The following is a 23,349-nucleotide window of genomic DNA, read 5'->3' as shown; positions in this document are numbered from 1 at the left end:
TTCTAGAATTCCTACATAGTGGATGTTTGTAATTTTGTTGCTTCTTTCCCCAAATTTACCTTGGGCTTGGTAACATGGAGTTCTTTCACCATGTGAATATAGTGTTTCTTCCATATACCCTGCTCAAAGGGAGTTGGAGAGAAATTGATGTACCAGTTAAACCGTAAACATTTGAGCATCCAGAGCTGATCCAGTTCAGTTAAGTTCTTCCAATGCCAGCTCACCTGGAAAGACAACAAAAATTTTAAAAAACAAAAAACTATTCAGTTTACATGCTCACTTTCTCTAGGTTCTGAGCTGTCCCTTTCCTCCAAATCACAGCTTAGTTACCTCCTGCCTGAAGTGCTGCCTAGCCAGGCAGAAGGATTTTTTTAATGTTAATTCAGACTTAGAATCAGAGTCAACTAATGTTTATTGAGCACCTATTAACCATTCTCATAGCAACCTAAGGAGGGAAGTATAATTATTATTCTCATATTGCAAATGAGGAAACTGAGGCTCAGATAGACTTTGGAACTTCCTAAAGGCTCCTGAAGGTCTCCATATGAAAGTTATATGAAAGTTACAGAAACTCCAGTTGGCACATTGCTTATTCTTTTCATGATATGCTTCCTTTTTTCCCTCCATTCTTATGATTTAACTAAATATAAATTTTATAAAGGGAACACCATTGCTAATACTATATTGGAATGTCCTAAATAGCCTTTAAGATTCAATAGAGCATTAAGTATTTGTTCTATACATTCCATTTCCATAGCTTTCATGTCAATCCTACACATCCAGCAAATAGTGGAGGTGACCCTACTATGTGTAGTAGTACTTACAATAATTTACTCCAGGTTTTGAGTAAGTCTTGTTAGAAACTAGAGTCGAGTCCGTATATAAAGTTGAGACTAGGCATTCTATGTCTCTTATCAAGAGTTGCAAAGATGACAGCTAACCTTCAAACTCAAATTTCATCCTTGGAAAACTGGCTTCTTTTTCAAGATTAACTAAATAATGAATAATGTTTGAGTGCCCCAAAAATAAGCAGAACACTCCATAATGGAACTTGCTACCCATCCATCCATTTATCTATCCCTCTCTTCCTCCCCTCTTCCGTCCTATCATGTCTAGGATTGTTTTACACGCTGAAGATGAGACGTGCAGGAGAGAGGCATGCCGGAGAGGGCACAATTAGAAGCAATGACAGGTTCAGGAGCTGGAAGGAGGAAAAAGCTTAGAGGATCTGATAGAGCCCTGCGGGCAGAAACAAATCACATCTACTTTGTTCAACCAGACATGAAACTACACAGACCTTAATCTCCATATGGTTAGTTAACTCAATTCAATCGAGAGGTGAGGTTTGGGAAGGAGGGGATGGGGAGAAAAGTTGCTCAATTCTCACTCTTTTCCTCTGAAAACAGGAAACTTAGATCTGGTTTAGACCTGGGTATTTAAGTTGGGGGTCCCCCCACCGGGGTAAATAAAGTTTTCTTTTCGTTGTTTTTTGTTTTTTAAACTAAACAGGAATGAGGAGAAGGGTAGGTAAGAGCTTTCAAAACTATAAGACAGGGACTTCCCTCGTGGCACATTGGCTAAGAATCCGCCTGCCAATGCAGGGGACACGGGTTTGATCCCTGGTCCAGAAAGATCCCACATGCCAGGAGCAACTAAGCCCATGCGCCACAACTACTGAGCCCACGTGCCACAACTACTGAAGCCCGCGCGCCTAGAGCCTCTGCTCCGCAACAAGAGAAGCCGCCGCAATGAGAAGCCCGCGCACCGCAACGAAGAGTAGCCCCCGCTCGCTGCAACTAGAGAAAGCCCGCACGCAGCAATGAAGACCCAATGCAGCCAAAAAAAAAAAAAAAAGTAAACAAAACAAAAAACTATAAAGCATCCCCCACCATATTTTTAAACAGCTCAAAGCTCATTTTGGTGCAATGACTTTACTGTTTACTTTAAATCTAGCTGAAGAACAACTGCTTCACAGTCAGTTCTGGGAATAAAATACGATGCTGAAATCTTGCAAGACTGACATATGGTGCACATAGATGAGAGGATTAGTTATTTAAAATAACATCTCCCTGGAATGATAACATTCTCATTGTGAAACATTTGGAAAATTCTGAGAAGCTTCAAGAAAAACAATACCCATAACCCCATCAATCAGAGATGACCATTATTAACAACTTGGTAGAGTTCTTTTCCTTGCCATCTGTTTTCTAGGCATATACGAAACAAAACTGGGAAACTCTGTATACAATTTAAAATCATGCTTTCTTCATTTTACACATAATAAGCATCTCTGTTCTTCCAAAACATGTTTTCTAATGGCTGCATAGTAATTCATCATATGACTGTATGATACTCTCCTATTATTGGGCATTTAAAATGCTATGTTGGCGACTTCCCTGGTGGCGCAGTGGTTAAGAATCTGCTTGCAAATGCAAGGGACACGGGTTCAAGCCCTGGTCCGGGAAGATCCCACATGCTGCGGAGCAACAAAGCCTGTGTGCCACAACTACTGAGCCTGCGCTCTAGAGCCTGCCAGCCACAACTACTGAAGTCCACATGCCTAGAGCCAGTGCTCTGCAACAAACAGAAGCCACTGCAATGAGAAGCCCGCGCACCGCAACGAAGAGTAGCCCCCGCTCGCTGCAACTAGAGAAAGCCTGAGCGCAGCAACGAAGACCCAACACAGCCAAAAATACGTAAATAAATAAATAAATTTATTTTTAAAAAATGCTATGCTTTTTTTTTTCTTTTCCTTTTTTAATATTTATTTATTTATTTTCTTATTTGGTTGTGCCGGGTCTTAGTTGCGGCAGGTGGGCTCCTTAGTTGTGGCAGGTGGGCTCCTTAGTTGTGGCATGCATGTGGGATCTAGTTGCCTGACCAGGGATCGAAACTGGGGCCCCTGCTTTGGGAGCATGGAGTCTTAACCACTGTACCACCAGGGAAGTCCCGCTATGCTTTTTTAAAAAATTGTTTCATTTTTGGAATAAGTAATATGTGTACATTAATACTAAATTCAAAGATACCAAGGGGCACACGGTAAAAAAGAATTCTCTCTCATCCCTGTCATCTAGCCACTCATTTCCCTCCCTGGATGTAACCATTGTTACCAGCTTCTTGTGTGTCATTCCAGAATATTAACAGATATGGATATACTCTTTTTTTTCTTTCCAAAATGGTAAGATAACTCTGCACCTCTGCTTTTTTCACTGATGATATATTGTGGAGATGGTTGCAACCGGTCCCCTATTAGCAGACACTTCCATTGTTTCCAACATTTTGCTACTACAAACTATGCTGCAATATTCTTACACAGACATAATTTTTGCATGTGTTGAAGTATACCCATCAGACAAATTCCAAGAAGTGGAACTGCTGGGGCAAAGGGAATCTTTATGTAAAAATTGAATACTACAAATTGTTCTCCGTCATGGTTGCATCAATTTATCTACCAACAGTATATGAAAGTGCTTGTTTGCCCACACCTCCACCAATATAAAATAGTATCATTAAAAAAAATGACTCAATCCATCTGAGTCATGAAAGATGGTATGATAATGAGGCTAAGCATTTTACATATTTTAGAAATATCTGCTTTTCTTTCTGTAAACTACTTGTTCTCTTCCTTTGCTCATTTTTCTGCTGGGTTTTGGGTTTTTTTTTCTTAATGTAGATTTATAGTAGTTCTTTAAAAAATAAGGAAATTAGCTCTTTGCTGGCCATATGTTTTTCTCCCTGTGTACTTTTTTTTTTGTTTTTTTTGGCAGTACCATACAGCTTGCAGCAACTGAACCCTGACCAGGAACTGAACCCTGGGCCCTCGGCAGTGAAAGTGCAGTGTCCTAATCACTGGACCACCAGGGAATTCCCTCTTGTTTACTGTTTGGATTTATTTACAGTGTTCTTTTCCATGGAGAAAATTTTAATTTTTATAGTCACAACTTAAAATCTGTTTTCTTTATTCTTATTTATAAAACATATATAATATATATACAAAATATATAAAATAAATAAAGATTTTAAGTTATATATTTTCTTTTGAGGCCCTGAATATTATAGAATACTCACAAAGGCCTCCTCCCCTATGTTTCCTTTGAGTACATTTTTGGCTTACAGGATCTTAGTTCCCTGACCAGGGATGGAACTCGGGCCCTCGGCAGTGAAAGTGCAGAGTCCTAATCACTGGACCGCCAGGGAATTCCCTCCTTTGAGTACTTTAATGGTTTCCTTTAATTTCATATCAATCTTTTATCCTTCTAGAATTTTTTTCCAGATAGCTGCCCAATTGTCTCAACACCATTCATTGAATAATTCATATATCTTACTGCATTCATTTTCTTAATCTTAAAAATTAAAGTTACCATGTTACACGTATATGAATGCAAAGTAACAGGTAATTTCTGGTCTTACTAGACTATGAAAAGAATTAACAAAATGACTATCAGTTTCATATCTTAAATAATATACTTTAATACACCATGGAATTACTTGTAAGAAAATAATGGTCAGATCCTTTCCCAACCTCACCCCTGTGAGCACATCTGCCCACTCTGAAGACTTTTAGTCTCATATTCTTTTGTAATTATTGAGCACCTTATTTTAAGCTTTTCTATTTATGAATGGCCTGCACTCTACAGTTTAGGATTTTACTGTAGTTCTGTGCTGTGCAATATAAGACTATTCTGCTGATGAACCATTACATATATGTGTATTTATTTCCCCAGCTAGTTAATACTATTTTGTGGACACTTAGTAGTGTCTTACACTTTTTCCCGCTCTTGAGCACTAAATGCAGAGTCAGACACAAAGGAGATGAGGGTTAACTCAAACTGTACAGACTAGTCATACTAAGCATCTCATCTCCTTCTTGGTTTTGTGTACGTGCTGTTTTTTTCCTCAAGTTTCAGCGTTTTCTAGGCTGTCTTTACAAGATGCCATACACTGCTTCTTTGTCTTTACCTGTGCACAACGACAAAGGCTTCGGGGATCCAGGAAAGAAAAGATATATAACGATAACACCCTTGGAAGCTTGGTAGTAAAATCCAGAGCTTCTGCTGGAATTTTTTCCTGAAGCTTTCGACAGCAGAACTTTTGCTGTGACAGGGAGCAGCGTTCTAACAGCCCTGTCAGGATTCTTCTCCTTTGAGAGTCTGTCCATTTGTCAAACTGGGGAGAAAAAAAAAGGAAAAGAAAACAAAAATAGCTCCAGGTTTAGTCTGACACCAGAGATGCATTGTAAAAAGAAGAGATAAGAATGGCATAGAAAGTGAGTTTAGGAACTTATTCCTAATGAATAGCATGTATTTCTTTCCCTAACTAGTAAATTCCACGTTTTACCACTTATCTGTCCTTTCTCATGTTTGCGTGGGTGAGCCCGTGCAAGACTAGGGTGTGGACACAGAAGTGCACTTGACCTCAGAACTTGGAGTTACATAAAAACAGTAAGTTGAGAGCTGGCCATATTCATAAGCTGAGAATATATATACTTATAAAATACAGATCTTCCTCAACTTCTGATGGGGTTACGTCCCGATACACCCATCATAAGTTGAAAATATCATAAGTCGAAAATGCATTTAATACACCTAACCTACCAAACATCCTAACTTAGCCCAGCCTACCTTAAACGTGCTCAGAACACTTCCATGAGCCTACAGTTGGGCAAAATCATCTAACACAAAGCCTACTTTATAATAAAGTGTTGACTATCTCATGTAATTTATTGACTACTAGACTGAACGTGAAAAAAAGAATGGTTGTCTGGGTGCAGAAGGTTGTGAGTGTATTCGCTGTGTATCCTCGTGATCGCGTGGCTGACTGGGAACTGTGGCTTGCTGGTTGCCCAGCATCATAAGAGAATATCCTGCACACAGCTAGCCTGAAAAAAAACCCCAAAATTTACAATTTTAAATATGGTTTCTGCCGAATGTCTATCATTTTTGCACCATCATAAAGCTGAAAATTCACTAAGTTGAATCACCCTAAGTCGGGACCGTCTGTACAACCTCAAGAGAAGACACTTGGGCAGCGTCTCTCCCCCAACAGTTTCTCTATTAACTCGTTGGTGATTAAAACTCCAGGACGAGAAACAAACCTTTGTGTTCACAATCGGAGATAAGGTATAGCAAGCAAATATCCCTGAGAAGGGGAATATACAGGGTTAAAGTTCTACTAATATGTAAATGATTGATATGATTGCAAAGGAAAAGTTGATAGGGGGACCTGGGAAAAAAGTACCAGAGATAGGAAGTAGATGCCAAAGCCATCTGGGGCATGCCAAACAAAAGCTTTGGTTACTTCACAATTTTCCTCAGAGATAACCCCAAACCAGTCCCAAGACCAGTGACTGATCAGAGATAAGAAATTGAGGGCTGGCCAAAACCAAAAGAAAGCCTCTTAGGGGAACACCTATCAGCTGAAGGGGCCATTACCAGACTCTAAATCTCTTTTCTTCTTTAGGCCATTAGAGAAGAGAAAACAGGGAAGTTTGGGGCTCCTTGTATTTTGTATACTACTGCATTTAACATATAGAGGTTTATTAGTTATTATAAAGTAATCAGAATTTTATAATAAACTTTAGTTGTAATCATAAAATACATTGACCACCTAAAAAGGCATATAAAGTAAAAATATATTTTTTATAAGCCTTATGACAAGTCAACTTTGTTATAATCATAGGATGTATCTTTTTAATTAGTAGGAATACTTCTTGATTAAAACTATTCACTGTTACAGATCTCTTCAGTGACCCATGAATCTCACTTTGGAGACCATAATTCATGCGCAGGGGGTGGGGGTGGGGGGATGGAGAATCCTAAAATGAAAAAAAAAAACCCCAAAAACTTTAACTTACAAATAAGTGAATAAAATGTATTCACGTGTGAGTGTTCCCAGATTTCTTCTATGTTTGTTTCTGCACAGTCCATATTTCCAACTCCCACAAAATGAGACTTCTTTCCTTTGGGGTTGGGTTATTAGAATGAATATAGAGAAGCCGGACCAGAATGGCCAGGGCCAGGGGAAGGATCAGACCCAAGAAGCTGCTTTGATCTATAAAATAAAGAGCCAACGGGGAGGCATATGGAGATAGAAGAGCTGCAGGGCTTGGGCTTGTAGGGAGTTTGGGGGGTTCAGACTGTAATTGCCTCTGCAGCAGTTATAGAGTGTGAGAGAACTGGGGAATGAAGGAAGGAGATGTGGGAAGTATTGTTATGAGTTTTGAATTGGATCCCCTGTGATTTTTCTTTGAGAGACCAAATGAATATTGGTATTCATTTTTTAAATTACTTTTGGGCAGTGCTATGTGGCTCTGTAGAAACTGAGCTACGTGGGGACCCAGGATGATTATGCTTACAAAATAATTTTTATGGGATATTATTAGCACTGCAAGAAATCAGAAATAACCTCAAATGCCTAACAAGAGTGCATCAGCTCAGCAAACTAATATATCAGCATGATAAGAGAAAGTATGGCATTACAGATGGATGGTGGCTTTGGGAATGAGGCCATTTGAGTCTCACTAACAACCTCTTAATTTCTTCATTTACACGTTAAGAATAATTATATCTAAATTGCAGGATTGTCGGAGGATTAAATAAAATATGTATAAAATTCCTAATACGGTGCATGATTCGTAGTCATGTCAGTTAATATTATAAAATATCATAGTGATGTTAAAAATAATAAGTATGTGGGGTAAATCAATGTAAAAAGAATAGATATGCAAACAATTAAATTACAAAGCATAAAATTACCACGTTTGTACATTGACAAGGACGGGAAGTACATTTCAAATCACTGAGGTTAGCTCAATTACTTTCATGGATGCCCACAAAAAGAGAATGAGCTCAGATTGAAGAACAAGTGATTTAGAATGAATATAAAAGAACATTAGGATTATAAAATGCTGAAGAAATCTATAAAAGAAAACATTAAAACATTTTCCTCTAGGGATTAAAAAGATCATTACATTGGTTCCTCATTTATTTCCCTGATTACAACAAAGATAATTTATATTTGGCTTTGATTGGTGTTCTTCGCCTCGAGGGATTTTTCCTTTCTAATTGTGTTTATTTAGGCTAAAAGAAAACTAATTTGCATTCCTTGAACTCCTACCAATTGAAGGTGGGTAGATGACTCAGAAGAATGCTTAACAGTTGGGGAAAATCCCTTTGGAATTTAAAAGTGCTAGGAATAATCCAAAAAGTAAATAATCCATGGAAGAGTTAACTGTACAGGAATTTGGTAATCTCCCAGTATCTCTTTTTTTTAATTTTAATTTTTTAACTGAAGTATAGTTGATTTACAATGGTTTAGGTGTATAGCAAAGTGATTGTTTTATATATATATATATAGAGAGAGAGAGAGATTCTTTTTCGGATTCTTTTTCCATTATAGGTTATTACAAGATATTGAATATAGTTCCCTGTGCTATACAGTAGGTCCTTGTTGTTTATCTATTTTACATATGGTAGTGTGTAGCCATCCCAGCATCTCTTGCATCACCTCTCAAGAAAAAAGAGCCATAACATTGTAGCCAGGGATCTAATGTGTGAGACTGGGGAGAAGCTAGGGTCACTTTCCTATCCTGGTAGGTTCCTCACTTCACAGTTAGTTCCTTTTTAACATTATATATTATATGACACTATGCTATATTATATTATGCTATACTATCTTATATCATATCATATTATATTTTATAATTTTTAATGCCTTTTTTTTTTGTTTTGTTTTGTTTTGTTTTTTTTTTTTTAAAGGATTTTCTTATTTATTTATTTATTTATTTATTTATTTTTGGCTGTGTTGGGTCTTCGGTTCGTGCGAGGGCTTTCTCCAGCTGCGGCAAGCGGGGGCCACTCTTCATCGCGGTGCGGGGACCGCTCTTCATCGCGGTGCGCGGGCCTTTCTCTATCGCGGCCCCTCCCGTCGCGGGGCACAGGCTCCAGACGCGCAGGCTCAGCAATTGTGGCTCACGGGCCCAGCCGCTCCGCGGCATGTGGGATCCTCCCAGACCAGGGCCCGAACCCGTGTCCCCTGCATTAGCAGGCAGACTCTCAACCACTGCGCCACCAGGGAAGCCCTTTAATGCCTTTTTATAGGGCTTTCTTGACAATAGAATTGTGAAAATCCTATTTTCAGAGTAGTTGTTACAGCGATTCTTGCTGCATTTTCAAGAAGTGAGGACAGTTGCTAGAGTGTCAGTGCCACTCATCTTACACCGAATAGCAAGGTAAGTTCCCGGGGAGTGAGGGGCAAGATGAAGACAGAGGCTTGTTATTTTTTGCTTACTGGTTATATTATCTTAATCTGCTTGAGTTTCTGAATCTTATTATCAAACACTTAATTTCACAATAAAAGCATGAATACATTATTGTTTTAAAAGTTTCAAATAGGTACTTGTAGAATTAAACATGAAAATCCTCTTTATTCCTTCCCATCAAATCTCACTCCATTCCCCAGTAATAACCACTGTTTACAGTTTGATGTTCATGCATTTCTATGCATTTACATATACATACAGCCATCAATAGGGAAGCAGTTGAAACAACAAGGTCCTATTGTATAGCACAGGGGACCATATTCAATACCCTGTGATAAACCATAATGGAAAAGAATATATACATATGTATAACTGAATCACTTTGCTGTACAGCAGATTAATACAACATTGTAAATCAACTATACGTCAATAAAATTTAAAAAAAAAATAGAGGGGCTTCTCTGGTGGCGCAGTGGTTAAGAATCTGCCTGCCAATGCAGGGGATATGGGTTTGAGCCCTGGTCCAGGAAGATCCCACATGCTGCGGAGCAACTAAGCTCATGCGCCACAACTACTGAGCCTGCACTCTAGAGCCCGTGAGCCATAGCTACTGAGACTGCATGCCACAACTACTGAGGCCTGCGCACCTAGAGCCTGTGCTCTACAACGAGAAGCCACCGCGATGAGAAGCCTGTGCACCGCAACAAAGAGTAGCCCCCGCTCCCCACAGCTAGAGAAAGCCCACGCGCAGCAACGAAGACCCAAAGCAGCCAAAAATAAATAATTAAATAAGTAAATTTATTTTAAAAAAATAGGGAAGCAGTTAAATAAATTAGAGTATACCCACCCCATGGAATACTACACAACAGTTTTAAAAACAAACAAAATATAGCCATAAACATCCAGATATGCAATGAACTTCAGAGCATGATATTTTCTCCAGTCATTCATAGAAGTACACATATGCCATGATCTATTTATTCAATATACTACTGATACCATTTAGGTTGTTTCCAACACACACACACACACACACACACACACACAAACATACACGTGCCTACACACACTGCAATATTCTTGTGCACATTTTTCATGTCCCATGTGAATCTTTCTCTAGTCCAGATAAACAGAAGTGGAATTATAGGTTCAAAGATTCTGCATTTAAAATTTTAATAGATCCTGTCAAATTGTCTTTTAAAAGTCTTTATTATTTTATATTCCCTCTAATTGTGTCTTAAGCATATCCTACTACTCCCCACTGAATGCTTACTTACACTGGATATTATTTATCTCTTCAATTTTTGCCCCATAGACCAAGAGAGGGGTTGGGAATCTCATTATTTTAATTTGCATTTCTCTAATTTTAGTAAAAAGAATATAGTTTCCATGTTTATTGGCCACATATATTTTTGTATATTTCTCATTCTTCTATTGGCCCATTATTCTGTAGGGGTATTTGTATTTTTCTTATTGATTTGTAGGAACTTTATATATCTCAGCTATTAATCTTTTTTCAATTTTTTTATTAATGTATAGTTGATTTACAATATTGTGCCAATCTCTGCTGTACAGCAAAGTGACTCAGTTATAGACATGTATACATTCTTTTTTTATATTCTTTTCCATTATGGTTTATCACAGGATACTGAATATCGTTCCCTGTGCTATACATTAGGACCTTGTGGTTTATCCATTCTAAATGTAATAGTTTGCATCTACCAACCCCAAACTCCTACTCCATCCCTCTCCCTGCCCCCTCCCCCCTTGGCAACCACAAGTCTGCTCTCTATGTCTATGAGTCTGTTTCTGTTTTGTAGATAGGTTCATTTGTGTCATATTTTAGATTCTGCATATAAGTGGTATCATATGGTATTTGTCTTTCTCTTTCTGACTTACTTCACTTAGTATGATGATCTCTAGTTGCATCCAAGTTGCTGCAAGTGGCATTATTTCATTCTTTCTTATGGCTGAGTAGTATTCCATTGTATCTATGCACCACATCTTCTTTATCCATTCATCAGATATTAATCTTCATCAAGCAACTTGCAAAATATTTTCCTGTTTCTCTTTTGAATTTTAACTCTTATTATGGTTGTTTCCAGCAAGTTAAAAGTGATGCCATCTACTTTAATCAAATTCTTTATAACATTACAATTATTTCTAACAACATAGCAGAAGCTGAGAAAAAGTCTGAAACACTATCATTTCAACTGAAATACTTCCGCTGGTGTTTTCTGTCCATTGGGAAGTAGTTGCTTTTTCTAACAGGGATTGAAGGGCAGAGAAGATTTAAGAGAAAATGGATTAAGTAATAGCATGGAACAGCAAAGTTGAAGAGCTTTTTCTCAGTTTCTCTTAATCATTTTGTTTGTAACTGTACAGAACATCAGACACTTGCCATGTGCAAATGTATGAACAAAAATGATATTCTATGGCTAAATATAAAATACTTTTGAATTGTTTATCATTGAATAGGTCTCATATTACATCTTGCCTCTTACTATCCAGATTGTTTTTAAAAATGACTTTATTTCTAATACTAGATTGAGCTTTAAAACCAATACTTAGTCCCTACAATGAATATGCCAAGTAATGTCATGTTTAAATCGACATCCTTATTTCTTTCTTTTTTTGGAAAATGCATTTCTTATGTTACCAATCTCTTATGTTGTTTGTAAAGTACACAAACAAAAAACCTAAAAACTAAAATCGAGAGAGAAAACTGAATAAAAGTAAATTGGAGGGACTTCCTTGGTGGTCTAGAGGTTAAGACTCTGCACTTCCATTGCAGGGGGCATGGGTTTGATCCCTGGTCGTAGACCTAAGATCTCGCATGCCACAGGGCGAGGCAAAAAAAAAAGTAAATTGGAAATATCCCCTTGAAACTTAATTGATGTGGCTTTCATGGAGGTATAAAGATTACTATGTGATCTAGTGAATTTAAGGAATAAGTTTGTTGTTAGGCAAAAGAGAAAAACCAGTGAGTATCATTTAGAAAATATTTATTAAATGTCTGATAGCATCAAGGAATGTATAACAAGGAGTATGATAGAACCATGCCTACCCCCTGTAGTTTAGCCAATTGGAGTAGATAGATAATTAGTGATCTTTGCAAATATATGTTTCTATTAGTTATGGTAAAAGAAAAGAATAAACAGGACATTTTAAAAAGTTTGAAGACCTTGAACTTCATCCAGGGTGATATTGAAAATACTTAACAACTGGCAATGCTACCAACCAATCAAAACAGACAGTAGCTGGTCAGCCACACCACTGAGCACTGGCTGAACATTAGCCCTGGTTATATTAACTTAGGGACTTCCACTAATAGTAAGTGGAATGACAGTGCAAATTAGTCATTCTAAATAAATGTCTTTTTTAAGTTTCTGGTAACAGATGCAAAGTTAGTTTAAAAACATAAATAGAATATGAGAAAAACTTAGCTAGATTGCAGTATTTTTAAATTAATTTTTAGTGAATTTATTTTAGAATATATATATATATATATATATATATTTTTTTTTTTTTTTTTTTTTTTTTGGCCCACGCCACGCGGCATGTGGGATATTAGTTCCCTGACCAGGGATCGAACCCACGTCCCCTGCATTAGAAGCACGGAGCCTTAACCACTGCACCGCCAGGGAAGTCCCTTTAGTGAATTTATTTTATAAAATTTTAGTACTGTTTTGAATAGGTAATACATTCACATGATTAAAAACATTCACATGGTTAAAACTTCAAAAGGTACAAAAGACTATTCACCTAAAAGCGCAAGTTTTTGCATAGCCGTGTTTTCAGTTCTCTTGGGTGAAGAGACTATCAGGTGAGACTGAAGAGGAATTTGAGGAGTCGTACGCATTGCTCAGAGACGGGTACTTTGATCATGAGGGACAATAGTCACTGAGACCGTGTTTCCTTTCAGGAAGAGTGTGAAAGTCTTTGTGCTAAGGATAGTCACATCTTGTTAGGTAAAAGCATAACGCTGTTACAGTTTTCCTTTGGAAGTTCAAGTATATGTAGAGGGGTGTATATGGATACTAAGGAGTTAAGTGGATAAGCTGCACTGGTTTCTAAGCTGTCATCTCCCAGATCCAAACCCACCCCATATTCTGTGAATATGGAAGGCTAGGGCTCCGCAAACCAAATTTCTCCTTTGACGGCGGGCTCCCTGTTAAATACTGCCAATGGGGAGGGGTCACTAGAGGGAAACTGAGGGAGAAGAACCTCACTCCTTTCTGTCTCCTTGCTATTCCTGGCAGTTATCACCTTAGCTCTTCACCGTGGCAGTAGCAGTTGATTCCTGAATCCTGTTTTCTCCACACTCCCAGAACCATCATGCTTCCTCAGATATATCAGAATCAGCTGGGGGCTTCCCTGGTGGCGCAGTGGTTGAGAATCTGCCTGCCAATGCAGGGGACACGGGTTCGAGCCCTGGTCTGGGAAGATCCCACATGCTGCGGAGCAACTGGGCCCGTGAGCCACAACTACTGAGCCTGCGCGTCTGGAGCCTGTGCTCCACAACAAGAGAGGCCGCGATAGTGAGAGGCCCGTGCACCGCGATGAAGAGTGGCCCCCACTTGCCGCAACTAGAGAAAGCCCTCGCACAGAAACCAAGACCCAACACAGCCGTAAATTAAAAAAAAAAAAAAGAATCAGCTGGCCATGATATCCTCTATTTTATTCTGTAGATGTCCCCTACAGGGATGGTCCCAGCTCCGGAGTCCTTTCTCTGGGCTCCTGATGTATCAGTGAAGCTGGTGGTAGCTACTTCCTGCATCTCTAGCTCCACGGTACCTCAGTGTTCCCTTTTTGTCTTTTCTGTCTTCTAGTATTTTTTAAACCAGTTCTATTTATTAAATTATGTCTGTTAAAATAACTGGCATGATTTCTTTTTTTCTGACTGAACCCTAACGGATACATCCAGAAAGTACCAGTCAAACTTCTGAGGGAATGAGCAATTGCTCATTACCTTATGTCCAAACTGAATTCTTTGGGCTCCATGATAACATAACACAATATAGAAGTAAGTATACTTTTTTTTTTTTTTTTTTTTGGGCAGTGTCACCCGGCATGCAAGATCTTAGTTCCCCGACCAGGGATTGAACCCACACTCCCTGGAGTGGAAGCGTGGAGTCTTAACCACTGGAAGTCCCACTTTTTAATTTTTTTTTAATTATTTTTTTATTGAAGTATAGTTGATTTACAATGTTGTACCAATCTCTGCTGTGCAGTAAAGTGACTCAGTTATACATATATATATACCTGTATTCTTTTTTTTATATTCTTTTCCATTATGGTTTATCCCAGGAGATTGGATATAGTTCCTTGTGCTATACAGTAGGACCTATCATATGATATTTGTCTTTCCCTTTCTGACTGAGAAGTAAGTATACTTTAAATAGTTACCCATTTTCCAAGCAGAGCTCTTCTTTCTTCAAATACCTACAATAAATAAAAAAAAGAATGGAATGATTTCATATTTCACGGTTCAACATACCCATTACAAAAAAGACATCATTAAAGTATCAATAAATATTGACAGGCTTTTCATTATATCTACTGAGTATAAAACAGATTTTGTACCTGAAAAGGTACTTTACTTATTTTTTTTAATATTTATTTTATTTATTTATTTGGCTGTACCAGGTCTCAGTTACGGCATACGGGATCTTCGTTGCCGCGTGCAGGACCTTTTTTTTTTTTTTAGTTGCGGCATGCGGGATCTTTTTTTAGTTGCCACATGCGGGATCTAGTTCCCTGACCAGGGATTGAACCCGGGGCCCCTTGTATTGGGAGTGAGCACTCTTAGCCACTGGACCACTGGGGAAATATCTTTACTTATTTTTAACTTGGGCAAAGTTTCTTTTTTCTCAGTTTCTCCATGTGAAATAATTCATCTTAAAGAAGAAATGATTTTTTAAAGGCAAGAAATAAGAAAAGCTGGGAATTCCCTGGCGGTCCAGTGGTTGGAACTCCACGCTTCCACTGCAGGGGGCACGGGTTCAATCCCTGGTTGGGGACTAAGATCCCACAAGGCACTCGGCATGGCCAAAAAAAAAAAAAAGAAGAATGGAATTGTGAAGTGAAATCATTTTTGGAATTTGAAAGATGAAAAAACTGACAAAGGAAAAACAGGAAAATGGAGAACCTCCCCCAAATATTTCAGCATCAATAGTATAAGAACCTGTGAAATTTATGAGTGAGCGACTGTTTTTATATTTCCATGAGTTCACATATCAGGAGGGTGTACGTGACTTATATGTTTGTAGGATTAGAAACTTGCATATGTGCGCCTCTGGGCTTACAGCTCAGTGTTTATCCGTATAGGTTTGTCGTTATACACTATTTAGGATAGAAACCATGTCTTAGTCACCTTCTCCAGTGCAGAGTGCTGTACAGGGCATATTACAGGGACTCATGTTTGCCGGACTAAATGAATGTGATCGTGACAAATGAATATCCTTATGGATGTATCGGTACAATGTGAGTGTATTTCTAAACTGGTGAAGAGGTGTTTTTCTGAGCATCAGTCATTTGTATATTTGAATGAGTGAGGAAGGGACAACTAATGTGAGAATGTTTGGCGGAGGAGGGAGTTCTGGGGAGAGAAGAAGAGACAGCAGTGAACAGACGTGAATGTCTCTCTCACTCCTACACTACACCCTCTGTCAGCTTTCAAAATTGGGCCTGATGTTTTTCCCTTCCTCTTGGCACTATCTAAATTCTCTCGCACTGTTAAGATCGTTCCTATTTGGAAAGTAGCTCAGGCCTATTTCTTCCCTTTTGTGGAGGAGGACGAGGAGCTAATTTCATTCTTCCAGCAGATATGTTTTCCTTCCTTTTTCAGGCGCTCAAACTCTACTTTCAAAGGGCATACGAAACGGAGATTGAAATAACTGGTCCAACAACAACCTCCAGGCCTGTAAAATGTCATCTTTGCTACTAACCACAGAACCTCATACATCACAGGCAGACACTTTTTATACTTTAGAGAAGAAGAAAAAGAATACCATTCTCCCTTTCCCCCTAATTAACTGCCACCTGGGCTACTAGGACCCTCAAATAACGGCAACAGATAAACTCAGAATTTCTAAGTGAAAATAGAAGAGCGGACTTCCCTGGAGGTCCGGTGGCTAAGACTCTGCACTTCCACTGCAAGGGCCCGCGGGTTCGATCCCTGGTTGGGGAACTAAGGTCCCACATGCCCCAGGCGCGGCCAAAACAACAAAACAACAACAAAAATAGAAGAGAACCTACAGAATACGGAAGATTGAAAAATCAGGATTCAAATATTTCCTGAACGCTTCTCTTGTGTCTAACCAAATCCTATCAATCATCTAACTCCCAGCCCAAGTCCCTGGCACCAGCACGTTTCCAGCACCCACTGCCCTCGCTCCTCCCAGCTCCTCCCCCACTTGCAGCCCGTGCTCCACCTGGACTTTCTAGGGTTTGCTACTGCCTGCCAGGTGATTCTGTTCATTTCATCTTCCCATGTAGATTACAACCACTTTCCCTTATACGCTCCACGGCAGGCTCTCAACAAACACCTGCTGATGGAACAACAACAAAAGTTTCGGACGTCATAGAATTTTAGAGCTAAAAGGCATCCTAAGATCTTTTTGTTCAATTCCCTGATTTTAGAGGGGATAAGCAGAGGCCCGAAGAGTTAATCATTGGTTCCAGACTGTCTGTTCAGCTCAACTCTATACTTGGTTCCTCACTAGATCCCTGGTCTTCCCTATCCCGACCTCCAGCCCTACATTCTCCTTTTTTTTTTTTTTTAGCTTATATTTAGTTGGGCAGATTGATACATGTTTTATTTATTTATTTATTTATTTTTAAAACTTATTCGGCTGTGCCGTGTCTTAGTTGTGGCATGGGGGATATTTGTTGCGGCATGTGGGATCTTTAGTTGTGGCACGTGGGATCTTTTAGTTGCAGCATGCGGAATCTAGTTCCCTGACCAGGGATCGAACCTGGGCCCCCTGCATTGGGAGTGTGGAGTGTTAATCACTGGACCACCAGGGAAGTCCCAGCCCTATATTCTCAGTGAACCGCTGCTCACACTTTGGCCTGACAGTGGGAAGGAAAAAAGATCAGGTCCCAGGACCACAACCTCCTTTCAAAAGGGGGTTGGGATGACCATCGTGGTGTCCAATGGTAACAGGGGGCATTGGAAAGAAAGGGCCACTGACTTGAAGGGGAGAGGAGAGTCAGCAAGAAGGTGGCAGGAAAGGAACAGGGTGGGAGGTGGAGTCTTTAGAGAGCCAACAACCAAGTCTAAGCAGGGTCCAAGCAAATCCAGTTCTTTACCAAAAGGCATTTAGACACAAGTGGAAACTGATGGGAGTAAAGGGGGAGAGGAGAAACACTAGACAAACTCAGATCTGGTTCTGACTCTGCCCTTGACAAGAAATATAATTTGGGACAAATTATTTAATTGTCACATCCTCAGTCAGACTCAGAATCATATATTTTCTGGTTTGGAGCAAGTCTTCATTCCAAGGATTTGCAATCAGGTTTTTCATCTTTACGAGCTGGGAAGGGGGTGGAGGGATAAATTAGGAGTTTGGGATTAACATATACACACTACTATATATAAAATAGATACCCGACAAGGACCTACTGTATACCACTGGGAACTATACTCAATATTTTGTAATAACCTGTAAGGGAAAAGAATCTGAAAAAGAATATATATATATATAAATATATATATATTTGTATAACTGAATCAGCTGGCTGTGCACCTGAAACTAATGCAGCATTGTAAATCAACTATACTTCAATTAAAAAAAAAAGAGCTGGGAAACGTATCGCTTCAAGTGGAAACGTTAAAGTGGGTCTTCTTTCCTTGCAGAATGCTGTAGTCTGTTTACACATCACAGTTTACTCAGAGCCTGCTGTTAAGTCAAAGTCCCACGGTTGTTATTTTAGTCTGTTGACACTGCAGTTGCATATTTTACCATGTGACATCATTAAAGTTAGGAATAAGACATTTCGGGGCTCCTAAATTATGACAGATGTATGGTAGTTAGGTGCTTTTTCTCAGAACACCCTTTTAACATGTACTATATACTACATGTGTGAACCATACTGAAAAAGAAATGTTGATCATTTTCAATTAAAACACTGGATGGCAAAGAAATACATACTTTTAAAACATTCCTTCTCTCAAAGTTCACAATGCCTGAATTATTTTATTATCTGTTATATTTGCCTAAACTGATGATGCTATTTTTTTTAGGCGTCTACATTTGAATTCAATCTCTATGCTTAAAGCCTGCTGTGAAGTTAAAACCCTGTGACTTTCAGTCTGAGACAGTTACGTATTTCACATTTTACTACAGAGTAGAAAAAAGGCAAAATTAAAAACCAAAAACAGAACCTCAAAATTACGCTGATCATTGGTGACAAACGCCCTGTTTTAGAAATACACAGTAGCCCTTGAAGTTATTGTATGGACACCTTCTGCCAAGTTGTATCCTTGGCCATCTATTTTTAAACCTTTTCACACAGTCAGAATGTTAGATCTGGAAGGGACCTTTGAGGTCATCTGACCCAACCCACTCATTTTCCAAAGGAAGGTTGTAAAGACCAGAGATGTAAGTGACTCACTGAAGTCAAGCAGGAGATTATTAGTACAGCTGATCTGGAACCTGTGTTTTCAATTCTCAGAGTTTTTGTTCTTTGTTTGCTTTTATTTATATTTGTTTTTTAAATTGTTTTAAAATTTGAAATATTATTGCACTGTATAAAGTAAAAACCAAAAACTCTTCTAACAGGCCTCCCTCCCACCTTCCCATGCCATCCAACTCTTTGGGGGAAACCACTATTAATAGTTTGGTATATACATATCCAAATTCCATGGGTGTGTCTATGTACGTTAATACACAGACATATGGGTATATACACATGCCAAGATTTTTTTTTTTTTTTTTTTTTTTGGCCACACCGCGGCATGTGGGATCTTAGTTCCCCAACCAGGGATCGAACCCATGCCCCCTGCGATGGAAGTCCCCCAAGATTTTTAAAAATAATTTTACTCCAAACTAGAACCTAACCAAACCAAAATAAAACAATTTTGGAATAAAATGGGAGTTCTGAACAACAAAATAAATATCATCTTTAGAAATTATCATGAAATTTGACAAAAGCTATTCAGGAACCAAGATAAGGCTGTGTCGTGCTTGCTATGATGCGCGGCCCAGATCCCCCTCCAGGATTGAAGGATTTATTCCCCCTAACTGTTGGGAATGCTGCTGGCTGACAGCCATGAGCTGGAGAGATCTGCCCTGACCAAGATGGCATCCACTGAATGCTCAGTGTGGAAGTATAAAGGCCAGGCCCCCTGATGCTATGCAAGACTCTGAAGGATCTTCGGGGTGTCCTACAGGGTCCATGGAGGCCTTGTTGCAACTGCCTGACAGCCCAGCTTCTTCTTCTGCCCTAAATCTACATCCTGTTCTTCCCTCCCCGCACCTCCCCAGGTATCGATCCTGAGAGCCTTCCCCCATCAACGCCCTACATGCCAATCTCACAGTCTGCTTCTCCAGTAACCCAACCTGCAACAGGCAAACAGACAATCAGACAATCAAGATACTTTTTCTCCATGGCTGCTAAATCGATGAAGACTTTTCATTTTTCAAAGAAAATTTCTGAAAATCAAGACATCCAGCAAATATGTATTTCAATTCAAGTCACTTTTTCACACGTGCGTAAAACCTTTACAATTCTATGAGAAAACATACTTCAAAACTAAACACTGAAGTTTCTGGGGGCAGAAAGCAGAGAAGCTGCTATATAAACTGTTGGAGAACTAAGAGCATTGCAAACAGGTGCTCAATAAATAATTGTTGAGCTGAATTTAAAAAGACTGCCAATAGACTTGCTTGTTGCTCATGGCTGGATGAAGCCTGGATTTCTCTCTTTCTCTGCTTCTCCTTTTGTTTCTCCTGGTGCCTCCTTTTTTTTTTTTTTTTTTTTTTCCTATTTCTCGATCTCCTTTCCTCACTTCCTTTATCTGTTTTCTTTCCAGTATCTCTCCCTTTTACTTATCAGTATTCCGATCACTATGTTGGTTCATCTGTCTCTCTCCCAAATTTGCTCATGTTCTGCATCAAATGAGTAGAAACAGGAAAGTCCTGAGCAGAAGGGGTCAGGATGGACGCTCCAGCTTTGCCAGAGCGATTAGCATATCTGTTAGTTCAGAGAGGCAAAGGGTCAAATCCAGGCTAAGGAAGGAGAGACGTGGGGACAAGAAGGTCAGAGTCAATGAAGGAGGTCTCAGGGAGTACAGTTGACCTCTGACTCCATTCCTTGTGCTTCAGGAAACACATCAGCCTCTGGAGATGCAGAGGGAAAAGACAGAATCGCAACCCTTAACACATTAGAGTCGGGACTTCCCCGGTGGTCCAGTGGTTAAGACTCCACGCTCCCAATGCAAGGGGCACGGGTTTGATCCCTGATTGGGGAACTAAGATCCCGCAGGCCGCACGGCACGGCCTAAAAAAAAAAAAGAAAAATCATATAAAAACACATTAGAGTCAAGTGGGGAAGTCGGTAAACAGTGATGAGAGAAAATAAAAGCAAGGGGGATTAGGTTTCCCCAAGAAATGACATTTCAGATAACTCTTACAAGAGGCCGTGAGGAGCGCCCTACAAAGGCGAGGAGGGGATGAGAGAGCATGACTCGTGGAGGGGATGAGAGAGCTTGGCCCAGATGTAGGATGAGAGGAGGCAGAGGCAGGGCTTGAACTTCGATGCTGGTTGAGTCAACTCATGAAGGGTCCTCAGTGCAATGTGTGGGGCGGGGGTTGGAATGTACCCTTTGGAGCAGCGTGTTATCAGTCTTACTTAATAGGATTAGTTTGGTATTTTAGAAAGATCATTCTGGGACCAGAAGAGAGGATGGATTGCTAGGGATAGAGGCAGTGAAACCAGTTGGGCGGGGTTACTACAATGTGCCAGGCAAAGGGTGATGAGGGCGTGAACTGAGAATGTGGAGCTGGAGGTACACAGGTGAAAGGAGAAAAGGGGTCTGGATGAAGAGACCTAGGAGGAAGACTCAGAGAACTTCAAAACGAATTGGATGTGGGGGTGAGGGGGGGGCACTGGGAGACACTCCTTCCTGAGCTTCTCATCTCCTAAATATCTTGAAATGCCAGGAGCGCAAGGTCTTGACTGCCCTTTTCTTGGGCCATTACTCCAGGTTGTGCTGGCAACAAGGAACCTTGAGGGGTGAGGTACTAACTCCCTTTAGAACCAAGAGCAGCCTTGCTAATGCTCAGTATGAAAGCAGTGGATTCCCTGGGCTCCTTGTTCCTCAGCTGTGGTGCAAACCCACTGTGTGTGTAGTATTTATCTGGGTCTCTGCATCACCCCTGTGGCCGAAGGTGGGCCAGGAGAACCTGTGCAAACATGATGCTCACGCCCCTTGCTGCATTGTAAGAAAGTTCTTTGTCTCTGACCCAAGCATCTCTTGTCTTCTACTGTGAAACAGTAGTGACTTTGCCATAAGTAACAGGCTAAGTTATTAGCTTGTAAGTTGGGGAAAACCAAACCCTGGACCCAAGAGGGAGAAGGAAGATTTCCAGCTTGAGTGATTTGGTGTAAAGTGATGCCCTTCCTTAGGGGGAGGAACCGGTGTGTAGGAGCAAGATAATGAGGTCAGTTTTATTGATGTTGATTGTAATTTACTGTCAACTAGATATGGTCCTTGTATATAAGTATCGATATAGGAGCTCACAGACCTGTTGGAAATTCTGCCCCTAATTGAAGCAGGAGTAGAAATCCCCAGAGGTTGGCAATCTCACATGCCCGCATGATACCCAGCTCTCCACCCTTGCAATGCTTTTCCTGGTGTATTCTGCTGGCACCTCCCCAGAATGCAGGTGGCAAATAAACTTCTTAGGAGAATCCGAGTAATGTGAGTAATCAGCTGACGTTGACTCATTTTATTTACTTGGGTAAATGTACAGCATTATCCAGTAACCTCAACTCTAGCAAGAAAACCTATTTTTTGGGGAACTCCTCACACATCACCCCCTCCTCTTTCATTTCCGGTGGTTCCTGCAAAGAAAAGGCATTTGGGGTGAGAGAGAGGAGGAGTGACAGTGGAGGAAAGAGCAAATCCAAGACCTTTCTTTCTAGGCAGGAACTCTGTGTCTACTGCCAACGCTGGCCATGTAACAAGCGTTCAGTTAAAGTTTCTGAAAAAGTCCTTCATTTTGTTTTTTCATCCATTACACAGTCCTAAACAATTAATGTTTATATTCTGATAACCAAGATTTTAATACTTTTTTTTCTTTAAGGCGTGGACCCAACTGATAAAATAGCTCTTATCACTCACCCGGTTATTCAAAAGCTGATGGTATAGGGGTGTCCAGGTACTCATCTTTGTCTGCATTTTGGGACCACCTATGTTTTTTGGAGGTGCAAATGCCATCATGAAACAACTGGATATTCTTCCATAAGAAAAACTACACCTGCAGAAGAAATGAATCATATAATCTTCAGAATACTAAAAATACTAATACCATATAATCTTTTAGTACGTTGGGACCAGGGAATGGGAGGGATAACATTTATTGGGAACATTTTATATGTCAGGAACTTTTATGTTTGCTCAATTAAAATTCATAACAGGGCTTCCCTGGTGGCGCAGTGGTTAAGAATCCGCCTGCCCGCAGTGGTTGAGAATCTGCCTGCTAATGCAGGGGACACGGGTTCGAGCCCTGGTCTGGGAAGATCCCACATGCCGCGGAGCAACTAGGCCCGTGAGCCACAACTAATGAGCCTGCGCGTCTGGAGCCTATGCTCCACAAGAAAGGCCGCGATAATGAGAGGCCCGCGCACCGCGATGAAGAGTGGCCCCCGCTCGCCGCAACTAGAGAAAGCCCTCGTACAGAAACGAAAACCCAACAGAGCCAAAAATAAATAAATAAATAAAAATTTTTAAAAAAGTAACAGATGTTCAAGTACAATTGGTGTCTTTAAAAAAAAAAAAAAGAATCCGCCTGCCAATGCAGGGGACACGGGTTCGAGCGCTGGGCCGGGAAGATCCCACATCCACGGAGCAACAAAAC

At 40.0% G+C, this 23,349-nt stretch overlaps 1 protein-coding gene across 7 annotated transcripts in view; it reads right to left on the bottom strand.

The window, feature by feature from the left end:
• FBXO16 (F-box protein 16) overlaps positions 1-23,349 on the bottom strand; it is a 57,470-nt gene that overhangs the window by 29,318 nt on the left and 4,803 nt on the right. For 6 of the 7 annotated variants that reach the window (XM_007192719.2, XM_007192718.3, XM_057549373.1 and 3 more), the window contains exons 2-5: positions 22,614-22,749; positions 14,669-14,704; positions 4,960-5,166; positions 60-224 (exon numbers count right to left, since the gene is read on the bottom strand). In XM_007192719.2, the coding sequence (XP_007192781.2) occupies positions 60-224; positions 4,960-5,166; positions 14,669-14,704; positions 22,614-22,712 (507 nt within the window). In that variant the 5' untranslated portion in view covers positions 22,713-22,749. The remainder of the gene's footprint in view (positions 1-59; positions 225-4,959; positions 5,167-14,668; positions 14,705-22,613; positions 22,750-23,349) is intronic. The other variant, XM_057549376.1, reaches the window with a different exon arrangement.

This window comes from Balaenoptera acutorostrata, chromosome 6, assembly GCF_949987535.1.
Source record: "Balaenoptera acutorostrata chromosome 6, mBalAcu1.1, whole genome shotgun sequence".
In the NCBI taxonomy this organism is placed as follows: Eukaryota; Metazoa; Chordata; class Mammalia; order Artiodactyla; family Balaenopteridae; genus Balaenoptera; species Balaenoptera acutorostrata.
Note: the sequence above shows the minus strand (reverse complement) of the source record. Positions and strands in the feature narration are given on the sequence as shown.